The sequence below is a fragment of the Styela clava genome, chromosome 2 (genome assembly GCF_964204865.1).
Source record: "Styela clava chromosome 2, kaStyClav1.hap1.2, whole genome shotgun sequence".
Taxonomy (NCBI): Eukaryota; Metazoa; Chordata; class Ascidiacea; order Stolidobranchia; family Styelidae; genus Styela; species Styela clava.
Window position 1 is genome coordinate 30,387,194 of NC_135251.1, and position 21,833 is coordinate 30,409,026.

Below are 21,833 nucleotides of genomic sequence, written 5' to 3' on the forward strand. Positions count from 1 at the left end.
TGTAATGAATTTTAAGATTTGTAAGAACAATTGTTAACATAATAATAATAAAATGTTAGTATAACTAATAAATTTTTACGTTGTTCCCTTGCGGTCGTTGTCTAAAATATTATTACCTTTCCTATAATATAAGTAAAATATAATTTTGAGTCTCATAATTAAAATATTTATATAAAATAAATTGTGCACCATAATACCTCATATTATTACGAAATTGTCGTGTCACATTTCAATAATACCGATTTCAGCGAGATTACCTAATTGTACAAAACTTCTTCTGTATAGGCACTTCTATTCAGTGAGGATTAAAATTAGATTCATGTTGTTGTGATAACATTCCTCAAATACTGACTCAAATGATATTTGAATCAAAAAAGAAAGTGTGTGTTTTTTCATGACGTGAACAAAATCTTGAACTATTCTCTAACATGGCGATGATGACGGAACAAAAAGAATTAGGGAGTAAATAATAAATTTCGTTGATTTCATAATTCGCCGTTTGCGCCATGCATTTTCCTGTCTTGTTGAAGTAAATTATCCGACTCGCTATCCGGTGTCCCTTGATCGACAGAAGTTGCAAACGGCACAGCTCGGTTGAATGTATTTGTGTCGTTGGGTAATGAAACTTTACTTGTCAATGATTTGCTTCTGCCCGGCCTACGAGCCATCTTCTCTCTTGCAGTAAAGTCTCTCGTGCTAGTAATTTTCAATGTCTGAGCTAAATAAAAACACACAAATGAATATAAATCGTGTCAACTCTGTCGATACGTACTATTCATGGAACAAGAAACATTGTGAAACTACATACATTAACTGAATACACTAATTAAACATAATCACGAAATAATAGAATGTTGTAATGTCCGATGAAAATGCAGTTACTAACATAAATCACTGCTATTTGCGGACGGTGAGTTGAGCCATCGAGTAATTTTGCTATTCAAAATATTTGTCATGTCAAATTTTCCAGCCAATTGCTCCAAATCTTTTATTAACACAGTTGGCGACGTCACGCTCTTCCCTGATGAAACCGACGGGGATCTTACTTGGTATTCTAAAAACATAAACGAGTATAAGTTGTTCAATGTCATGTACAATTTTTGTTTAATACCGAATGTGAACCCTATTCACTTACCTGGGAGGGAAAACATTTTCACTGACCAACTGTAATCTTCTGAAAGCACCAATTTACCAACTGCAGTTAGGGCAACTGCTTCTGGAAAGTGTAGTCCGTCAACATCTACAAAAATGTTTTGAAGTTGTTTTAATGGTTTTAAATATTTTCTGTGTAATTTATACTTAATTCAATTGAATATTCAATGGCTGCAAATATTTAAAAATGTTCACGTGTTTCGTACCTGTTACAATATGTTTTTTGAAAACCCCATCAGGAGTGAATAAATCAACTCTGTGATTCCAACAGTCGGCTACAAGAATGTTATCATTTTCATCAACGCATACTCCTCTAGGTCCTTGAAGTTGCCCGGGCTCGGATCCTTCTTCTCCAAACATACAAACCAATTCACCCTGTATAAAAAAATGAATATTAAATTAACCATCGAAGTTGGATTAAGCATGTGAACTGTGAAACACATCAGAATAATGTTTTTTTAGGGTGTACTAGTTACTCCATACTGTAAACTGCCACAAAGGGCTGACCGTCTATTTTTTCGGAAATAAATATTCAGGTATTTCGAATGAAACTTTGCACATGAAATAAATCCAAACCACCTTATGAGTAAATTTCTTTATTGTGCAATCTCCGCTGTCCGAAATGATTATGTTGTTTTGCGAATCGCATGCAACGTACCGCGGCTCGACAAATTTTTTGTCGTTCACTCCAGCTCCTGCACCAAACTTGCCGATGAGTGTACCATCAGATCTGAAAAATGTAAACATGATCAATTCAGAAGCCCAGTTTGCCGTTTAATATTAAACAATACTTTGGCTTGATTGATGTCCTGTGAACATTACCGTTCATTAGCATCAATGTCAAATATTATTGTTATTATTTATATTAGTATTGTGTTATTAGTTTTCCTGTGATTTCATTATGCAAATATACCTGAATATTGTTATCATTCTCTGAGATATATCTGAAACAATAATTCTATTCTTGTCATCGGTAGCAATGCTATTACAATTCACAAAAATTCCTTTCCCAAATCCAAGTACAGGTTTCCCTTCATGCGTCCATATGTAGACTTGATCCTCGCAGCAAACTGCAATATCGTCGTTTCGCAAAACTGCGATACCGGATGGACGAAGTATTTTACCGTTGATCTAAAATTTATTTTGAAGAAAAGTTTGTGGTTAAATATTATATCAATATAATTGTGCAAAACGATTACCTATAAACGATTGCCTATGCTTGCTACAATTCAAAAGTTATTACCTTAGTTTTAAAAGAATCCTTAAAATCGCCATGAGGATCAAAAATTTGAATCTTGCAGCTGTCCGTGTCAGATGTCATTACTTCCCCAACTGAGTTTACTGCAATGTTTGGCGTGGATTCAAATTCGCCATCTTCTTCTCCCTGCTTTCCTATCTGCCGATAAAATAAAATTTTAATGCATTTTAAATATGATATTTTTAAAGATTTAAACAATTTGCACAACTTAATTGGGAATTGCATACCTGTTTTAGTAGTTTTGTTGTTTCAACAGAATCCATTCGCATAAATTGTTCACCAACAGGAGAAGCAACGACTTGTTCTCCAACACAAAATGCATCTACCGCTCGAAGTACCTTATAGAATAAAATTATTTAAATTTCAAACTACGATTCAGTATTACTGATGTAAAATGATAGCAATCAGGTTAACCACTTTTGATAAAGTATTACTTTGTTTAAACGTTAAGTACGCAATTCAGATTTTACCTTGATTACTGGACCAGTGAATGGTTTTGGCACAAACTCAATTTTTCCAAAGATGTTGTCCAATAATTTTAAATTTTCTATGTTGAATTTATAATCAAGTGCCATGGTATCTTGCTCTTTATGATATTTTATTGCAGGATGAGTTTCCAGTAATTGTTGCAAAATTTGCGTCATTTGATTGTTTAATCCAAGTACTTCCTTTGGTGTTCCATATTCTAAAACCTTTAATATTGGAAAAATTTTAAACATGAATTAATGCTCAGCTAATTTCAATTTGTTTTCAATTCCGTTGAACTTTGCGTTGGTTAATTATGTGACAATCGTTGAGTATAGCCGGCGGAATAGAGTGGAATACGAACGTGAAAGCAGTTTAATACTCAAATGACTCTGATGGAGTAATTTTACCAAACTCAATATAAAAAGGGCAAGCGCGTGCCACGTATAGAGCATCTGTTTAGCAATCGTTTCTCAAAGTTCCATTTTTACTATGCTGATATAAAATAACGTCTTTTGTTCACCTTCCTAGAAAACTCGGCGCATGATGACAATGAGTTCATTTGTAAATCGACAGACTCTGTATCAGCTTGGAGTTTTTTAACATCGAGATCATGCATGGCACGTATTTTCTTGATGAGGTCATCTTTTTGCTGAAAAAATAAAAAAAAACACTTTTAAAAATGGACATATGCAAATGGAGCAATGGCGACATTAATCTGTTCGACAACAAGCAAACAGATAAAGCATTTTTGAAGAGGTTGCTCCATCAAAACACTCAATAACTCGTTTCATCAAATAATCCAATTAAGGTTCCATTGCGCACGAGTGCGCTTATCCCTATTGAGTTATCCTATATTGTATTTCTACCAACCTAGTACTGAACTCATTATAGACTACTAAAAGTAAGTTCTTAGTGATAAGTATTTAACTACTCGTACTCTGAGCCCGGCATTATCCCTCCATTTCGTTGAGTCGCAAATGAAGTTTACCTCGTACGATGACAGAATTTTGCATCAGTCAATGCAATAAAATTTGCAACTAATATTTGGCATGTTATTTGAAGTTTTTTTTATTGCGACTGTCACCGTCAGAAACTTTTCTGTTACAGGCGAATATAATCGAATTCATGTCATAGAATGCGTGTTCATAATCAACACAATGGTGTTATTGAAGTTATTTGACGAAAAAGGTTGTAATAACTTTAAATTTAACATAATTAAAAGTAAAGATGCATACCCGTTCAATTTCTGCCACTAGGGTACCACAGGTTTTTATTATCTTCCATTCGGCCTTTTCTAAAGATCGCTGTTTCATTTCTCCAATTTCTTGAATACTCTTTTGCATATCTTGAAGCACTTCTGTTTTGCTTTTGCCAGAAGTCAAAAGTTTTTCGATCTGTGGTTGTAAATACAAAATAGTGTTCACTTGCATTACACTTTGAAGACAATTTAAGAATATACGACGTGTAGTTTGATTTTTGGTGATACTCATGAAGCGAATATTTGGGAAAGCACTGACAATAGAAGTTCTGACATCAGATCAGCAATGGTTGAGGTGATGGACAATAAACAATAGTTATGTTGAGTGGTATCTGTACGATCATCCGCGCCAGGAGTGTTCATTGAGGCGATTTCGCAATAATATTAGTTGGCTCAAAGAAATACGCAAAGAAATTGGTACGCGTCCAACTTAATCCCATAGTGTACTTACTATTGGCAATAAAGCCCAAACCCATATCAACAAGCTATCACCATGCTCCAAGTAGTAATTATTATTCCCTACTACACCCTGGGGTGATTCATATCTCAATGTGGTGTAGTTAACTCGTTTGCTGATTATTTTTATATATATATCATGGGAGTACATATCATTATAATATCCTATTACATGCTCGATGCTCGTAATGCAGAACTGGTAGTCTTGGCATTAGCCCGAGGTAAAAAATATTGAGTTCTCATACTTGTCCGCTTTGATTATGAACTTCGTCTTTCAGCATGCACCTGTCATGTCCTGCATGGTCTGAATCCACACAATCGTGACATATTGCGCATTTGCAAGTTTGGCAGTATATTTTTGCAGCTTCTCCCTCGTGAATCTAGGATTAATGAATTGACAAGTAAGCGTAACACTTTGTATAACGTGCTCCACTAATATTTTCTTCCTACGTTGGGACGCTCTCCGAAGTTACTTCGTTTTGGAAACTTTCGCTATTCAACGTTGATTTCTTCAAACCAATTATTATAATTCCAACTTTTTATCTTTGGAAGGCGATGATGTAATTGCATTTATTTGTCAACGACTTAACTCCAATGAAAGTAACTCCTGGGCATTTTGTAATGAAACAAGATTTACTTACCGTACAGTATATTTTGGCTCTGCTTTTTAGTTCTTCGTTATGTATTCCGGATTCTAGTTCAGATAGTGATACAATTTTATGACGCCGAGTAAGTTTTGTCCGTCTATGCCAAATGGAACAATCGGTGCATAAAAAATCTGTGCAATCCAGACATCGTGATATTGCTGACTTGCGACAGTCATCGTCACAAGTATCACACAGCAAAGATGTGCCTTGCTTGTCATCGTTTCGAATCTCTTTAACAGTCTTCAACATGTCAGCCATACTGGAGATGAAAAAATTGTCTTTTAGTCCTTGTATTCCATCGCTTGTTAGTGACTGGGAACATCGACAAGTGGGACATAGCAGAGCAGATGCATTCGGGGTAAGATAGTCTTGAAGACACTTCTTGCAGAAAGTATGTTGACAGCTGAGGCTCTTTGGGGATGTATAAGTTTCGAAACATATCTGACAAGTAAGAAACTCGTCATTTATTTTAGCCAAGAGATCCAACGAACTTGCTAATTTTCGACCAGTGTATCTGCAAATAAAAAAATATAGAGGGTAAGAATTAGATTAGAAACGAGCAATTTTTTCCCACAATTTTTATAAAATGCAGCGGGCCCGCCAATAAAGATAGCCCCACAAGAAGTCTATAGCATTATTCTAAACCTCTACTATGTACTAGAAATGTTTTTTGTTATCGGAGAACGTAATTGCAATAACTACAACTAGTATAGAATTTTCACCAGCAGTTACGTTAAAAAAATCACTTTTACTAGGTCGGACAAAATTTTGCCCACTTTGCCATAACGTCTCTGATTAAATACGTTAGGGTTAGGACATAATCGAAGAGTTTGAAAAACTTTATAAAACAAATTGGGTTTCGTAAAACCACACTTTACTACCTGGGGCAGGCCAATTCCGTTAACCGGCCGCAACAACTTTTTAATTCTTTTTATCATTCTTACATTTTACTATTATCTCAAGCATACAACCACACCTAGTTTCTATTACATTTTTCAGATCGTAATCAAGCACGGAACTTTAAATCAGATACGCATATGGCAATGTATTAAAAAAACAAAATTTCGTTGTCGCCATAGTATCACGTCACGCAAAAGAAAATGAATTATTTTGAAATAAAAGAAGACTGAAAAGATGTACAGAAAAATCTGTTGCAAAATAAAACAAAGTTTCAAATTAATACGGAATTAGAACAATAATCCTGAGAGGTAATCTTTCCAAATCCCATTTCGCTACAAAATCATGATTATTCAATGTCAAACTATTCAAATATAAACAACCCAAGGAAGTTGAAAGACGATTAATTTTCTCGCATATTCAAAAACTCAGACAGCATTTTGGTAATAGCATTGCTATGTATTTGACAAAAGCCACATTTATTAATTTATGCAGTGGCTTCTGAATGACTAGCAATTTGATTATGACTTTAACCTAGAGCTAAATCAGTGAATCGGATTAATTCCTACGAATTCCATGACACATCTTTCTCGTTAACACATGATATTAGAAAGTATAATTGCCACATATTATAGTAGTAAAAAACTTCCTTACTTTTCCTGTTCGACGTTGTCGTTGGTGATAACTGTTGTGATATTTCCACCAGAAGCCATGACTATAATATATATATTGATCTACGAACCCAACTTGAAATATACCGTAACATTTAGTTTCATAACAAAATATAATTCTATACTTTAAAATATAATTAATACATAAAAAGTCCGTCATGATAACCAAATAACTTCGAAAAAGATTTAGAAAGCTTAATCAAGCCCACACACAAGTGCTGAATTTTGGTAAAGTGTTTTCTGATTTTCTTCTATTCGATTTATCGCATTTTTGAATATTAACAACGACTTAGATTCGACAAAACAGGCTAAAACAATGGTGATAGAACCAGCCACTTATGTCGTCCTAGTTGTTGTTTTTAAACGATAGTACCGACAATATTCGCAATTCTGACAAAAATGTTGATCTTTCCGGCCACTTGCTTACCATAATATAATAATACTTCCTTTCAAACAATGTCGTGACAACAGCTCTCTTATGTGAGAGATACCTTTCTCGTTGGATTCAGAACAACGATTTCCATTGTATCCCATCCGTAATTTATTTAAACTTACGCATCGTATCGTAGGTGGGAAATCGAGCGAGAAATACCTTGCAAAACTTAAAAATAGACAACTTTTCTTGCGCGAATGAGTGCCCTCAGGCGCGAAGAAAAGCATAGATAGCACGTAATTTGAGAACACAAATAAACCCCAGGATAACTAAGAACGTTTAGCTTGGAAATAACTGGAGTTCTACTCGTTTATGCAAAATACTACTTATTGTCTGGCAATTGCTGGAAGCGCCTTTGTTCGTTCTGAAAATGCAGTTCACTGATTTAGGGTAAAATAAGATCATGACGTATTTTCACGGCTTTTACGCGACATTGTTCGGAGTTTGTCGGAAGTCATGAAATTCGTGTCTGCGATGCAGATGAAACTCGGCCAAAAGGTTATTATCCATTGTCAAATGTCTAAGAAGGCTGGTTTTCTAGCCTGTTCAATCATACATACCATCATATGTATTCTCTTTTAACAGGTATAACAGTGGAACTAATGATGATCGATCTTTAATGTTGGACTATTGACACCTTATGTGGCCGGTTGCTATCTACTCACAATAGAATGATTGCAAGCACGCCGACGAAATCCAATTAGGTGTTTCGATTGAACCCATCACTACCATATAACACAAGATCTAAATACTTATGTAAGCTATACCGAAACACAACAGCCCAAAAAGCTTGGGCGACTGCTTGCATAATTCCCATTGGATAATATTAATATGCAAAACTGTATATAAATGTTTTTGTGTAGGAAATCTAAAACCTTCCTATATATGTAAAATACACAGACACTATAATACTACAAACTAGTGTTGTTGTTCAGCTTCTGTTGGAATATAGTAAAAATAGTGTGAAATCCAACTTTTTAATATTTAGTCAATAAAGATGAAGCAAAATAGTATATTTTCTTATGTGAGGCGAAATAATAACAACGGTGAAGGTCAGGGCGGCAATGAGCAAAGTAGTTCAAATGCAAAAAGCGGCACCTGCTTCTCCTCCAAAGCGAATCAAATGTAATTTAATTGCCAAAGTTAAATTTTTTTTTTTTAATTTTAGTAACTGGGGTTCCATGAAAAACGATAAATTATATCAGGGGTTCCACAATAACAAAAAGGTTGAAGAGCACTGGTTTAAACCTAACTTTAAAAAGCGAGTGCACTCTTCTAGTACATAATAATCGTATTTGTTTGCGTATTTTGTGATGTGATATTGAAGTTCACTCCAGCATTTTACGGATGGCTAAAATATAAGCAAAGATAGATAGATAGTTTATTTTGAAAACTGCAAAACTCCATAATGCACACAAATAAAAAATGAAGAATTCTGAAGATGAACAAAACTTTTAATATCATGTATCCGCTCACCAGCACACGCTCAAAAAAACACAAATCTTGTTAAACGAGACTTGGGCCAGAAATAAACCCACATAAAACACGCGAATGTATTAAACATTCGGGCTGTTGTTCTTTCAAAATACTTAAGCTAATAATGACCAATTCAATCTGATACAAAGATAACGTGTGGAGTGCAATGTAATAAAGTGGTTTAAGATACATACAAACTCAATAGAAAATAATGCTGGCAAATGCTATGAACGGTCACTTATAAACAGTTGTCGCGAAAAACTCTAATAATACGTGAACAGGTCTGTAATTGATGAGGCAAATATTCTTAAAACTGTACACACACAGAACAAAAACGATAATACTCCATTATATGGAACGTTGCGAAAGGGCATGGTCATATCATGTTATATAATTACAAATAGCTTATGCATATATAGTACCGAAGAGATTGTTTGATTCTCATTCATTATTTAAGTAGAATTTGTAGTACCGGTAATAGCATTTGCAGTATCTGCTGTGAGTTGAATTCCATACTCTTTTTAATATTCCTGATTCATTATTTTTCGATTCTGTTACGTTGCCTTAATGTCCTTCTCGTCTTTACTTTGCCTGTAGGCTCCTTGTTGGTATTCCTTCGGTGCGCGCTTACTGTATCATTTTAGTCCTCTGCACCGCCGAAAACGCGATCACACAAAGACAAAGTGTGAATGACAAATGTGAATATAAGTTTTTATTATATTATGCTCCTAACAAAATATATCAAAATCAATATGGGCATATGCATTGTTTATGCTACTTTATCATCCAGTTAACCTTCACAATAATATCCGGATATCGGATGGCAAAATACTTCTCGTTCAGCCGGTTAATCCAATCCTGCAGAACAGTGTGGTAATACGGTATGGTCGACCAAAGTTCTTCTCCAAACGGTACGAAGTTTTCAGTAAAATTACTTACGATAATCGATAATTAACTATGGCGAGCAGGCATGGATTTGAAAAATATTTATTCAACTTTATTCGTGACTCTGAACAACCATAGCACAAACCAGCGAATCGTAATTACCCTTCTATAGGATACCCTTTGCTACAGATACAAAATAGAAGACTGTCAGACAGTTCGCGACTCACTTTTATTGGCATTTTTTTTTTGCGGTCCACAACGAGATGTTGATCTGTGCAATTTACTATCAATGTGAAACTTGAGCTTGCATATTATAAGATCAAGTCGCGGCTTGATGGGAGACAAGCTCACATGCATCGTAGCATTTACACTCAACACATTGTGTTTTTGGCTCGAACACATTTCTTGCCTTTATGAAACCACATTTGATGTAATCAGAGTCATATTTTCTCACTGCAACTCACCGAGTTTCCACATACAAGTATCTCGCGCGGCGGTGTGGCTCAACGGGCTAAGCGTTAGGAATACGCTCGCCACCGCACCTCTAATTACTCTGCGTGGGTTCGCAGGTTCGAATCCCATGCAGGGATGGTTATGTGCGAGAGGATTGCTGGACTCCTCGCCGTCGTTGGGTGGTTCACGTAACCGCTGGTCGGTTACGGCTTCCTCCACCACCAAGTCCATGCTTCCGAAAACAAACAATACAGTAGAAACTAATCCCATACCCGACTTGGAATGGTAACCGGACGAGAGGCCGTGGTTCGCCATATGAATAAGCCGTCTTATGGGCTTTCCTCTCCCCCGGGATAAATATGTAAATCCTATCCTATCCTATTTTGTTCGAGTGTATTCCAGAAAAATGACTTGACGACATGCCACCATTCTATGCAGAATATATTAGCCTACATTTTTTTTATTGCAATTTTTAAATAGAATATGTTATAATCCCAAAACAAAAGGGAATAAATATGTGAAATTTATTATGTGAATCAGCATTATTTGGCCCGAGAATTGAATCAGTGTCCAAAGTCAAAATCACTGCATTCCACAATCTTGTATCAAGGCGATGCTGCTCAAAGTAACTCCTCGGCCTTGGTATAAACTAAGCGCATTATGCCATTAAAATGCCTCATATTGATATCATTCACTTCAGGAATTTCCAATCGTCTATAAACACTGAACAAAATTAAATTTTTTTGGCAACAAGGCACTTTAAAAAGCTAGATTTATACATCATTTCAATTACTTCACTCGGATTTGTTTAGACACAATGAAGTAATATTAAGCAGGGCATGCAGGAGTGATCAACACACAGAGTTTATAACAACGTAAACCATTTTGTAGGCTTGTTTAGATTTGTTGAGAATGTCCTAACTTTATTGAAGAACCGCCCAAAAAATCAGTTTAGTAGTTCAATTTGACTTTATTATTTCTTAATGGTACTTTTTTGGGGTTGTTTAAGAAAATTCAGTCACCATATTGATGCATATATGTTTGCGAAAAATTTTTTCTAGATTATTTTTTTGTATCTAGATCTAAAATTCAGCCAGATTCCTAAAACTAGTAGTAACAACTCCATATTCAGGAAGCCATTCAAATCAGGATTCGCATTGTATATCTAATTATGCAATTTTCGCTGAAAAGGTCAAACATTTTTAAGGAGGTTCTGTCACTAAACTGTCAATGCATATTGTAAGACTGAAATAACAGCCAATCTTTAGGGAGAAATCCAGCAAGAATTTCCCCAACAAAACCTCAGTTATATAAAGCCTGGAACCTCAAACATCTCCGCCAAGATAGATCATAGCCTGTTTTATCACAGGCTAGTTTACAACAAATATAGCAATTATCGGAATGTGTGATGCTTGATTAACTCACAAAGCCTACATGTTATTTATGTGACCAATCGAGATAGTTAAAATATAATTTTGCAAACAGGATGAATTCGCTTTCAACAATAGCTCCAAATTACTTTGAATTAATAGATATCAACTTGGCTCGAAGTCCAAAAACATAAACTCCTAATGATGGCAAAGCTTATCCACATTTCGTTTATTCAAAGTTTGGTATGTGTGAATAATTATGATTTGCAGTTAGTATTTTGTTTGAACGAAACATCTTTAGAATGCAGACCATACGCTATGAAGGTACTTTTAATCGAATTTTGAGACACAATAATCAAGTAACCATTGATCAAATTATAAAATTATCAAGAGTGCACGATATTACATTATTATTTTTGATACAATATATTGGGTCGACTTGGGGATAGCATATCAAAATGAATGCATGTAATTTGCAGATAACATAATTTATTTGCCAGAAGGTGGATGTGGTCAATTCTCAATCCCGCTATGGCAGCATGGAGATAAATCTCACTAATACTACAAAAAGGGTTATAGTAAGGAAATTGTCACCAAGCTGAACTCGTTTTTAAACTTTCTTGATCTACATTCCATATTTCAAGAAAATATCAACAACCCGAACGAGAATATGTCATATTTTACAACCCATTTACTGATTTATGATCTATTCTAGACTTTTAACTGTTGTTACCATATGCAACTGTATCTCAACCTGTTAACTATACTGTAAACAACAAAACATGAAAAGTTACAAACCGACAATAGATGCAGCTGTGTTTTATTCGATGTTTAACATGCATAACAACCCATTGCTATGATTTGAGAATCAATGTCGGCTATTTTTCTTGAGACATTTGTGATCGCCTTTTTTCTTAAAGCAAGATTTTGCTGCTTTTTATCCCAGTAGGCTTTGGAACGAGCTTTTCTTTTGTCCTCCAGCGCATTGACAACATCTCTGTACTTCCATCCAACTTCATGGGACAAACGGGAAAGTGGGGCAAACTTTCGATGTGGCTTCAGCTTTACAACTTTAATTGCTGATGGTACAATGACTCTTTTCTTTTTGTCATATGGAGGTGGTATTCCTTCGAATGCCTTCAACCTGGCCAGGGCGGCTTCTCCACGCTTCAGCTTATGTGGAAGCATGCCACGAACTGTCCTCCATAATATCTTCGAAGGGGCTCTAAAATGAAAAGGACCCCTCTTTGGGTTGGTGTTGATTCTCTTCCTCAAAAAATCCAGATACTTCAATTTGTTTCTGTAAAAGTTTCCTGATATCAATAAACCTTCACATCGTACAACGACTATTTTCTGACCATTCAAAACCGATTTGGCGATCACAGCTGCCAGACGGCCAAGCAAATGATTGTTGGCGTCTATCAACTTCACTTCTGAAAACGCGTCGGCCATCGCTGTCGTTGGAAAAAGGCCGATCACCTCACTGCGAGCATGACGCAAATTTCAGAAAAAGTTTCCTACGCGGATAAAAGTTTCATTTTCTCAGTGTTTTTTTTAACACGAAGAAGAAGTTGTTGTTTCTTTTGGTGTATTGAAATATGTCAAAATTTTTGTATCAGAATACAAAACACAATCATAACTTATATTTACCATAACTTACATTATAAAAATTGTTGAAAGCTGTTATGTTGGATTTAAAATATCAGTGGCAGCTATTATTATTACGTGTCACAGAAAATTAAATTGGAAAGTTTAAAGCATATTCTAATACAAATAACAGTCTAGCAAAACATTTAGGTTTTTCTATTGTATCCATTGGTATAAGGTTTAGTATAAGTAATATAAAAGTTTGCTGTCAAACGTAATACTTTCAATTGGGAACACTGGATTACACAAAGTCAATATTTCTGCGTAGAAATATATGCGCGGTGATCGGAGACATCTGAAACCATATTTATTAACCCGGTATTTTTATAGGCTGGTCTGAATATTGCGTCACCGTCCTAACAATTGAATTTTTGAAACCTAATAGTATTAATTTCAACAATTCGCATATAGAATGTTACAGTCGATTTTGCAAATTCCGTCGATCCAATCCAGCTGTCAATCCCACCGCCACTCATATGAATTCAGCGTATGATTGTGCTACTTTTTACGAATTAAGTTATGACACACCAATTCACAATCTGGTCTACCGCGAATTCCGTTTTGAAAGTGTTTAAGACAATTTACAATTTCTCCAATGTTGTGTGAAGGTACTGGTATTTTCTCCTCATTGGTTTCCTAGGGGCCATGTACTAAATATGACTACACGGAGTCACAGCCACGGTTTTGACTTAGGGTAGAATAGGATTTACCTATATATCCGGGTGAAGAGAGAATGCCCATCCCTATGATACTTAATCATATGGTGAACCACGGCCTCTCGCCAAGTTATCGGTCCATGTCAGGTATGTGATTGGTTAGCCAGTTATTCGTTTCCAGGTGCATGGACTTGATGGTGGAGAAAGCCGTAATCGACCAGCGCTTACGCGAATCACCCAACGGCGGCGAGGAGTCCAACACATGAATATCCCCACGGCATTCGAACCTGGAACCCACGCAGGGTAATAAGCTGAGCGGAAACAAGCCTATTCTTAACGCTTATCACGATACACCACACCACTGAGACACAAGTATTTCCCCGTAGTGGATTTCAATATTTAAGGCTGACTCCCACCAATTTCGCCAACTCTTCCAGTTCATCTGTTGAGGGTTGGTAGTGTTTTCTCTATTTTTTTCTGTTCAATTTGAGCAATTCTGCTGGATATTAAAGTTATTTTTTTGCGAAATAAAACTCTCGAACACATTGTGAAGCTTCAGATGTGCAGGTTTAATCGAAATTCAATTTTTGACCCTTTTCCGTTGAAAAATGCTGATATACTTTATTGATATTATTCAAAACTACATTACAGATAAGTTACCTTCTTTTCATGAAGAGCTTTTAATGGCGGGCCGTTAGCGTTAATTTTTGGCAGCAACTGAACAACAAATTATGGTAGTTTCTGCAGACGTTCCGTTGCGCAAAGGCAGAAAACGTGACGTCATAATACCCGTTCTACTCGCGAAGGTGGGAAGCGTGAGTATCTGAGGGACCAACTCGCTCAGTTCTCTTGTAAGCAATCACTGCCTTTATTATAAGATACACCGTCTGTCGCAAATACGAATTTCATTTATCATGAACCTCTGTTTTAAAACTTAAAGAATAGATGATAGAGCGGAATATATCGCCGGATGAGAACAGAAGGGGCCTAAGTCACATAAGTTCACTTTTTTTAATATTTTGGGGCTTTGAGTCATGCTCTACAAGATGGTGGTCTTGAAATCCTGAATTTCCCAACAATAAAAATTTTAGCTGGACTTAGGACTATAATATTTTGTAGAAGTTAAGAACAGAATAGGCATATGTTCCAATATGATTGACATCGGAAATAAAATGTCCGAAAATTACATCTTTAAGAATTTGTTCAGTGCAACTTAGGCCTAAGTCACCTTGTTTTATCTTGCATTCCATATAAAAAAATTCAGAAGTTGTTGAAAACAGAATGGGCCAAAGTCCTTAGGGGTAAAAAAGCAGATAGTAGTCCCAAAAAATATTGATTACAAAGATATTCTCATCTATATTAAAATAACCAGAGCTCAGATATCAAATAGAAAAAAAATTCAAAATTGTTTTTTGCGTTTTTCTCAAAACTCAAAATTGTGAAATCCGGCGATATGGCAAACATCGGTCTGTTTTAGTCAATACCAACGCAATTAAGAATTGTCGATGTTTTCGGATTTTCTGATCGTTTGTTTTCGGTGAATACATTTTCATAGCAGTGGAGAGATCTGTTTTGTTAAGCCAATCTGCGATCTCTGAAGCGCATGATCCATAGAGAAGTAATAATTGGAGTTGGAAATGCGAAAATTTGAAGAAAGAATTGAAAAACGAAGTAGTTACTCGGTGGAGTACCAGCAAGGTTTCTTGTATTTTTATTTTAACAAGTGGAATGATAAACCTTACAATCTCCAACATTATAAATTTGGCATGCACAGGAAATAAGACATCTATCCAGCCGGTCGGATATTTCGTTAACTATCGAACAGTCTTGTGATGAAGGCCACGTGTAAATAAATGATATAAATGAAGTATATATATATATCAGAGCAATTTCACACTGAAGAACAACTATGGATATTTAGCAAAATCGTAAGCATATGCAAGAGCAGTGGCGTAGCATCCACCCCCGCGGTCGCGGGATGGCCCACAGCGCAAAGGGGCCCAAGCGGTTAGAATTTAGAATGTTAAGCCGCGAACTAAAAGCTACAGTGCAAATCAAGTAATGCACATCTTATAACGTTGATGTTAGTTCTGCTCAAATCGTTTTGTTACGTAACAATGCCAGGGAGTCGTCGATTTTCGGCGTATTGTGGTTTGATCGCACCGGCAAAATTGCGGAGGCTGTCAGAATGATGTCAAAAGCAAAACCTCCCAGTGGCGCACAGAAACGCAGAAAAGGAAGAAAGTTTGAAAAAAATTGAAGTAACCAAGATAAACGGCAAATTTTAGGTTACCATTGCCTTTTTTAGCGACATGTTATGCCTTTTGACAAAATAAAAAAGAGCGTTGTTTTAGCTCATGTCCAAGAGTTTGTAGGGTCATTTCCACGAAATATTTTTGCGGGGGGGATAGGGCACGAGAGTCTTGCTACGCCACTGTGCAAGAGCTGTCCTTTTTATTAAGCGACTAAGAATATTCCAAGCTACACTTATATGTCCACCAAAATTCTTTGAAAAACGTCCCACTGCACCCCACTGGTGGGGACATCCTGGTACACAATCAACGAAATATGCCGGTAAAAATTAGTAAAGATAAGCATCATCACCTAAAGAACTGCGGGCATTCAAATGTAAAGATTTATTCTTTTGAATTCAATGTTCAACCAAAATATTTCAAAGCTTTTTTCAAAAAAATTTGAAAAATAAACATCCACATTGGCAAAGTTTCATCACTTTAGCGGCAACATACGTATCTAAAAAATCTGCCGTTATAGAAACATTTGCTGTATATTTTTGAATCTTGTTAGCAAATCTGAAATAAATTCATCGTCTTACCTTCGGATTATGCCATCAATTGAAACTGAGTTCTGAAACTTCCATTTCCTATAATGGCCATAAAGAGATAAAAAGAGTTAAAAACACCATAAACATCAATTGAGAATGTTTAGTGCTCGATAAGAACAAAAATGTTCACTGCGTCCAATATTACACAAACATAACGCATCGCTATGACTCCAACCACTCAATGAACAAAACACAAATCGTGTCCAGGGGAGCATGTCCCATTTTGTCATCGAATTCGGTCCATTCCCCATGTGCACCAAGCATTTTCAGACTGCTCCATGTCAAGATTAGCAAGACCCATCCACTCGCCAACGTTATAAATATTTTAACAGTGAACTAAAGCTAAAATATTCCAGACAGTCGTTTGTCCTGTTGGAAAGGCTAAAGCAGAAAAAAAGACTGAGAGGGAGAAATTCATGTTTCAATCAACAAAACCCAATTCCATCTCATATCTTGCGTGGCTCTGCATGACCGCTGTTCATTTGTATAAACGTCACCATCGTAAAACTAACGTGTTTACCGTCAGATTCTTCCACTTCTATTATAAAAGTATATGTTAAACGCAGTTTTTCTATACCGTTATGTTTAAATTTAATTTTTCAAAATGCAAGCAGCCACGGAATACGTTCGTAAGTGGTATAGGCTACAGTTGAGTGAAACTTTGGGAATCCTACATATAAACAGAGTGACTAGAGAACCAGATCTCAACCAGTGTTCCCTGATCCACTTCTGGGCCACAGAAACACTTTCATATGGGCCACAGACCTATCGAAAATTGCCAGAGTTGTAGATAAATTGATAAACTTTAATTGTAATAACAATGAATGCTGCTTTTTTGGCTCAGAGTTGTAATTCTCATTTTAATTAATAAAGTCGAAGTGTCTATCTTTGCAAAAAGAATTTTTGTTTTTGTTGCAGTTCTTCCCTTGCATGAGAAAGATAATAGGCCACCGAATTTTTTGTACAACAAAAGTGATCCACGAAGGAAAAAAGGTAGAGAATCACTGGACTATGGTGATGTCATCTTTGCATATCTACTCCGGTAATCGTTGTGAATGAGTGACGTTATAAATTAAAATCATTATTGTATTCACTCCGGGCGTAGATTTTAATTCGGGCGGACTAGTATGCTAACTTGTAGTACCTGATAACCAAAAGAAAGGGTTGACTTTGTATAATTCGAGGCATCAATTGAGATAGGCAAAGAACATTCACCAAGTTTGTACATCATCATTTTGGACTATGCTGGGTCAAGCACTTCTGTATGTTGACGCTTGGTATTTCACTTTCGCCAAGGTGAACTTGGTAATTTCAGTCGGTTAATATTATTTTGAACAAACGTTGATATCATTATGAGCCTACGAGGCTTCAGCAGCATTAGTTTTGTAGTCTATTGTCGTTGGCGCAGAGCGACTCTGAGAAGGTTCCTCTTGCTTTGATTTGTGCTCTCCCAGAATTCCTGTGGTTTAGAATTCAATTTTAAACATAGGTATATATCTTCCTTTTCCATTGCGACTAAAACAGTGTTTCTTCACTAAGGTCCTCCGAAACATTTGTATATATCATGACGCATTTGTATTGAATATGTAATAATAACTATAGTTCATCGCAGGTAACTTAAACACCTCATTAAATAGCTTAACTATGCGTTGTTTCGCGATGATATGAATTTCAGTTGACCCGCCGATGACTGTTGTAGTCTACGTAAGTCCCAGGTCCCCTTCATCGAGAACTCATTGTGTCGTCACAGATGTCGCACGCTTGGGTGTACTTGTGTAAGATGCTTTCTGATTGTGACTCTAAAATATCTTAGGTTGCTATGACAAATTTTATGAATATTTGCGTGAACTATAGCTTATTCATAACCTACTAATGAAAAGTAAATCACTATTACGCTCCATTTAAAATACAAGGTATATTTATACATAAATAAATATGAAATCAGGGCGTATTTGAATTTCACGGAATGATAGAAAACTTAACGTAAACATAATTGTTGGCTCATTCTGAAAATAAAGGTTTGTTATCCCTGTAATAGACAAATCGAGTTTCTACTAGTTACTTTTTACTAACATACCAAAAATTAGATTCCTGGCTATCGCCCAATGAGCAGCCACACAACATAACAACGCTGATGCGCTGTTTATGTGTCAATATTACAAAATTTCAAGACTCACTTGTGTACTTTTTTATTGGAAACATTCAACTGTCGCTAAGTATTTGTATTGAAGCAAATTTGCCAGGATACATAGAAAATATATTGCATGTGCCTCAAGGATAATTCAATGACCCTGGCGCTGACTAAAAGATCTGGCCAATCATGAATGATGCTTGGCTAAGTACGAGTGAATTTGCGATATTCAAGGTTTTTGTAACCGCTCCATACACGGAGGGAATTTAATTTTATTTGTTAATTTCAGAATGAAATGCATCGGGAACTTCCACACCATAAATCTCATTATGAGTGAACCCTCAAGTGGGATATTATGCAATTTTAAGCAATGCTTGAATGAATGAATGAATGAATGAATGAATGAATGAATGAATGAATGAATGAATGAATGAATGAATGAATGAATGAATGAATGAATGAATGAATGAATGAATGAATGAATGAATGAATGCAATGAAACGCATCAAGCAGTTCTCAGAAAATAATATCTGCCAATTGTTGAGTGACCGAGAGACTCCGCTACTCAACAGACTTGGAATTACCTCTTGCTAGTGAAAATTATATCGGAGGGACGTGGATGACATAGACTCCAATTCACGAGCATTTGGTCGGTTAGCAGTAATGTAACAGTAATATATAACACGAGAATATCGGTCAGAGACCGAAGACTTATCGATCGAAAGTTAGGGGATCCCCCAAAACAGCGCTCTCACTCCATAGTGACACCTTGTGACACCTCCTATCACTAATTATTTAATACCTGGCTAATTATACGACATAATTCGCCCAAAATCAATAGGCTTCTGGTCCGAGATATTATGAATGCACATGCAAAATCTGGACCAGACTCAATCTCGCTTTCGTGAGATATCGCGTGCATCTAACAGACATACAGACAGACAAATACCTATCAACATACTTACCGATTAAAATCGGTAAGTAATGAGGGCATAGTATAGTATAAAAAGCATGGGTGGGGAAATGAAGGACCGCGGGCCAGATCAGGCCCACCGAAGTGTGCCTGCTGAAATTACGACTGTAGTTTTTATGAATATAAGACATCGATGAAAATAGTGAATCATTGGCTAAAATAAATACCATTATTCCCCGTGTATTATCCACACCTGAATATCATTTTAGAACTCTAGCGTCTCTGCCAAGACTAGCTCCTGAGACTAGCATTTGGGCCTGCAAATAACGTTTTTTAGAGAGCTTTAAGGACTTTTTTCGTGCGACCGTGAATGCTGCAACGCATGTTATGCCCTTCTGTTATAAAATACTTCAAATTGGTCTCTTTATAATCATCATTGAGGTCATACATCCATTTTACTTTGTGTCCGGGTAATACGATTTTGAACGCTTAATTATTCCGCCCTTACTTTCATGACAAAGTACAATTTTACGCCTAACACGTTTCCATTCTATGTTCCAACAGATGAAAAATATTAGAGAGGCATTTCCGACAAATTCGGAGATAATTTAATCGTTAAAAAGCGAGATAGGAAATATATATAGAAAGACTGAATTAAAATAATCTGATCACACAAACTTTTTCTAGATTTGTGACATTTCATGTTCGTCCAATCGGTATTACCTTCTGTACTTGAGATAGTATAAGTTTATATGCTCATATCATTGTTTTAATTCAGCGGTATTAATAATACTCAATACTTTAAATTGACCTGAGATTGTTGATTCGTTTGCCGGGATTTTGCAACATTTCTTTTACAGCCTGGCATATATTCAAACGGTTTTGCCGCTTGAAATAACGTTTAGGAGCTTTTGGTACAAGTATCGGTGAATACTATAGTACAGGGTGTCTCAAAAGTAAGTATACACTTTTAATTTTGATTTGATTTTAGGTACTCATCATAGAGCGTTCATTTCTTCATGAAACATAGTATGAATAAGTAGTAAAATTTGGGTATTGTTTGCATTTTTCATCAATCCACAGAATGACGAGGATATTAAACCAAGAAATAAGTTGCAAACTTGCTATCTGACAAGAAGCATATAAATCAGTAAGGCAAACTCAGCGTCTCTAAAATTTTCTGATTAAGCGAAGAAACTCGTATGAATAAACCTGGTTGACTCGGTAAAGCTAAGTTTTTTCAATGCTAGCGTCATCATCAAATTAAATCAAATCATGGTTTCGTGGCTTAGGCTCCCGGTGTCAGGATCTGTGCTACGTTTCGAGTTCCTTTTAAAGTGCTTTTAAGTCCTCCTGGGCTTTTTCGTCCACAAAAATTACGGAATAAATTGAATAGCTTATCTTAAGTCTTGAAGCATATAGAATTGTTACTTAAACATCGCGTTATTGGCCAAATATGATATATTTTGAAATGTTATTATTATAAAAAGATTTAGACATCTTTTGCCTGCCAGTCATATGACAATACATTGCTATCAGTAGAGGGCGCAATTGCTTAAAGCTGTTCTACCCAAATAGGATGTATGCTTGAAATTGCAAACAATACTTATAATATATTCAAAAATTTGGAAGCTGGATGGAACGGAGTTAGATTTGAATTTTAATTAGTCCACTAAAAGGCACCATGATCTTTTCATTAAACATTCCGCGCGCTGAGGAAGCTACGGTTTTTCGATCTCAGTATAGCTTCGTGTAAAGCGGATTGAATACATGTCCGGGGCCATGCAGGAAAGTTCAATGTCCCATTGGAATGGGCACTTGATGGCGTAGACAGGACGTAGAAATAGTGAATACATGCGATGTTCTCAATTTATCACTATTTCATACCATTCTATCCGAGTAATTAGACATCTACCAAACGAAATTTTGCTTGCATGTTTGTGTGGTGAGATTAGGGCGCCTTTCAATTAGAGGTGCCATAGATTCTTATCAAACCTGTGGAACTGTTGGGGAAATAAATTGTAGTTCAATGCTTGATATTGACTTTTATTTTTACTAATTTAGAAGGCGAATGCTGGATTCGATGGATACATGAATGAATACATGGCCTTGTGCCGTGGAAGACACGATTAACTCGTCTGAACGTCGTCGACCTTAAATAGAAATCACGCTAATGAGAGACATTAGCGTCACAATAGGATTAATTCGTCCAATTGACTT

General features: G+C 36.0%; 2 protein-coding genes across 2 annotated transcripts; both read right to left on the minus strand.

Annotated features, from left to right (window-relative positions):
* Positions 1–7,208, minus strand: LOC120336102 (tripartite motif-containing protein 2-like). The gene is made up of 14 exons (XM_039403704.2): positions 6,791–7,208; positions 5,234–5,753; positions 4,838–4,972; positions 4,114–4,272; positions 3,399–3,527; positions 2,881–3,102; positions 2,638–2,748; positions 2,396–2,548; positions 2,066–2,283; positions 1,732–1,882; positions 1,359–1,527; positions 1,136–1,240; positions 887–1,054; positions 1–718 (listed from the first exon to the last, which is right to left on the minus strand). The coding sequence occupies exons 1-14, from the start codon at positions 6,847–6,849 to the stop codon at positions 486–488; spliced, it is 2,532 nt and encodes an 843-aa protein (XP_039259638.2). The 5' UTR covers positions 6,850–7,208; the 3' UTR covers positions 1–485.
* A 5,020-nt stretch (positions 7,209–12,228) lies between these two features.
* LOC120336377 (large ribosomal subunit protein uL13-like) lies at positions 12,229–12,899 on the minus strand. The gene has a single exon (XM_039404045.2). The coding sequence runs from the start codon at positions 12,874–12,876 to the stop codon at positions 12,256–12,258; it is 621 nt and encodes a 206-aa protein (XP_039259979.2). The 5' UTR covers positions 12,877–12,899; the 3' UTR covers positions 12,229–12,255.
* Between the last annotated feature and the right edge of the window lie 8,934 nt (positions 12,900–21,833).

What these genes read in the sequence shown, in the direction of transcription:
- LOC120336102 (XM_039403704.2), bottom strand. Translation starts at nt 6,849, where the DNA reads ATGGCTTCTGGTGGAAATATCACAACAGTTATCACCAACGACAACGTC. An exon ending in GACAACGTCGAACAGGAAAA is followed by an intron (nt 5,754 to 6,790) that starts GTAAGGAAGTTT and finishes TTTTATTTGCAG; the next exon opens with ATACACTGGTCGAAAATTAG. An exon ending in GAGCCAAAATATACTGTACG is followed by an intron (nt 4,973 to 5,233) that starts GTAAGTAAATCT and finishes CATTAATCCTAG; the next exon opens with ATTCACGAGGGAGAAGCTGC.
- LOC120336377 (XM_039404045.2), bottom strand. Translation starts at nt 12,876, where the DNA reads ATGGCCGACGCGTTTTCAGAAGTGAAGTTGATAGACGCCAACAATCAT.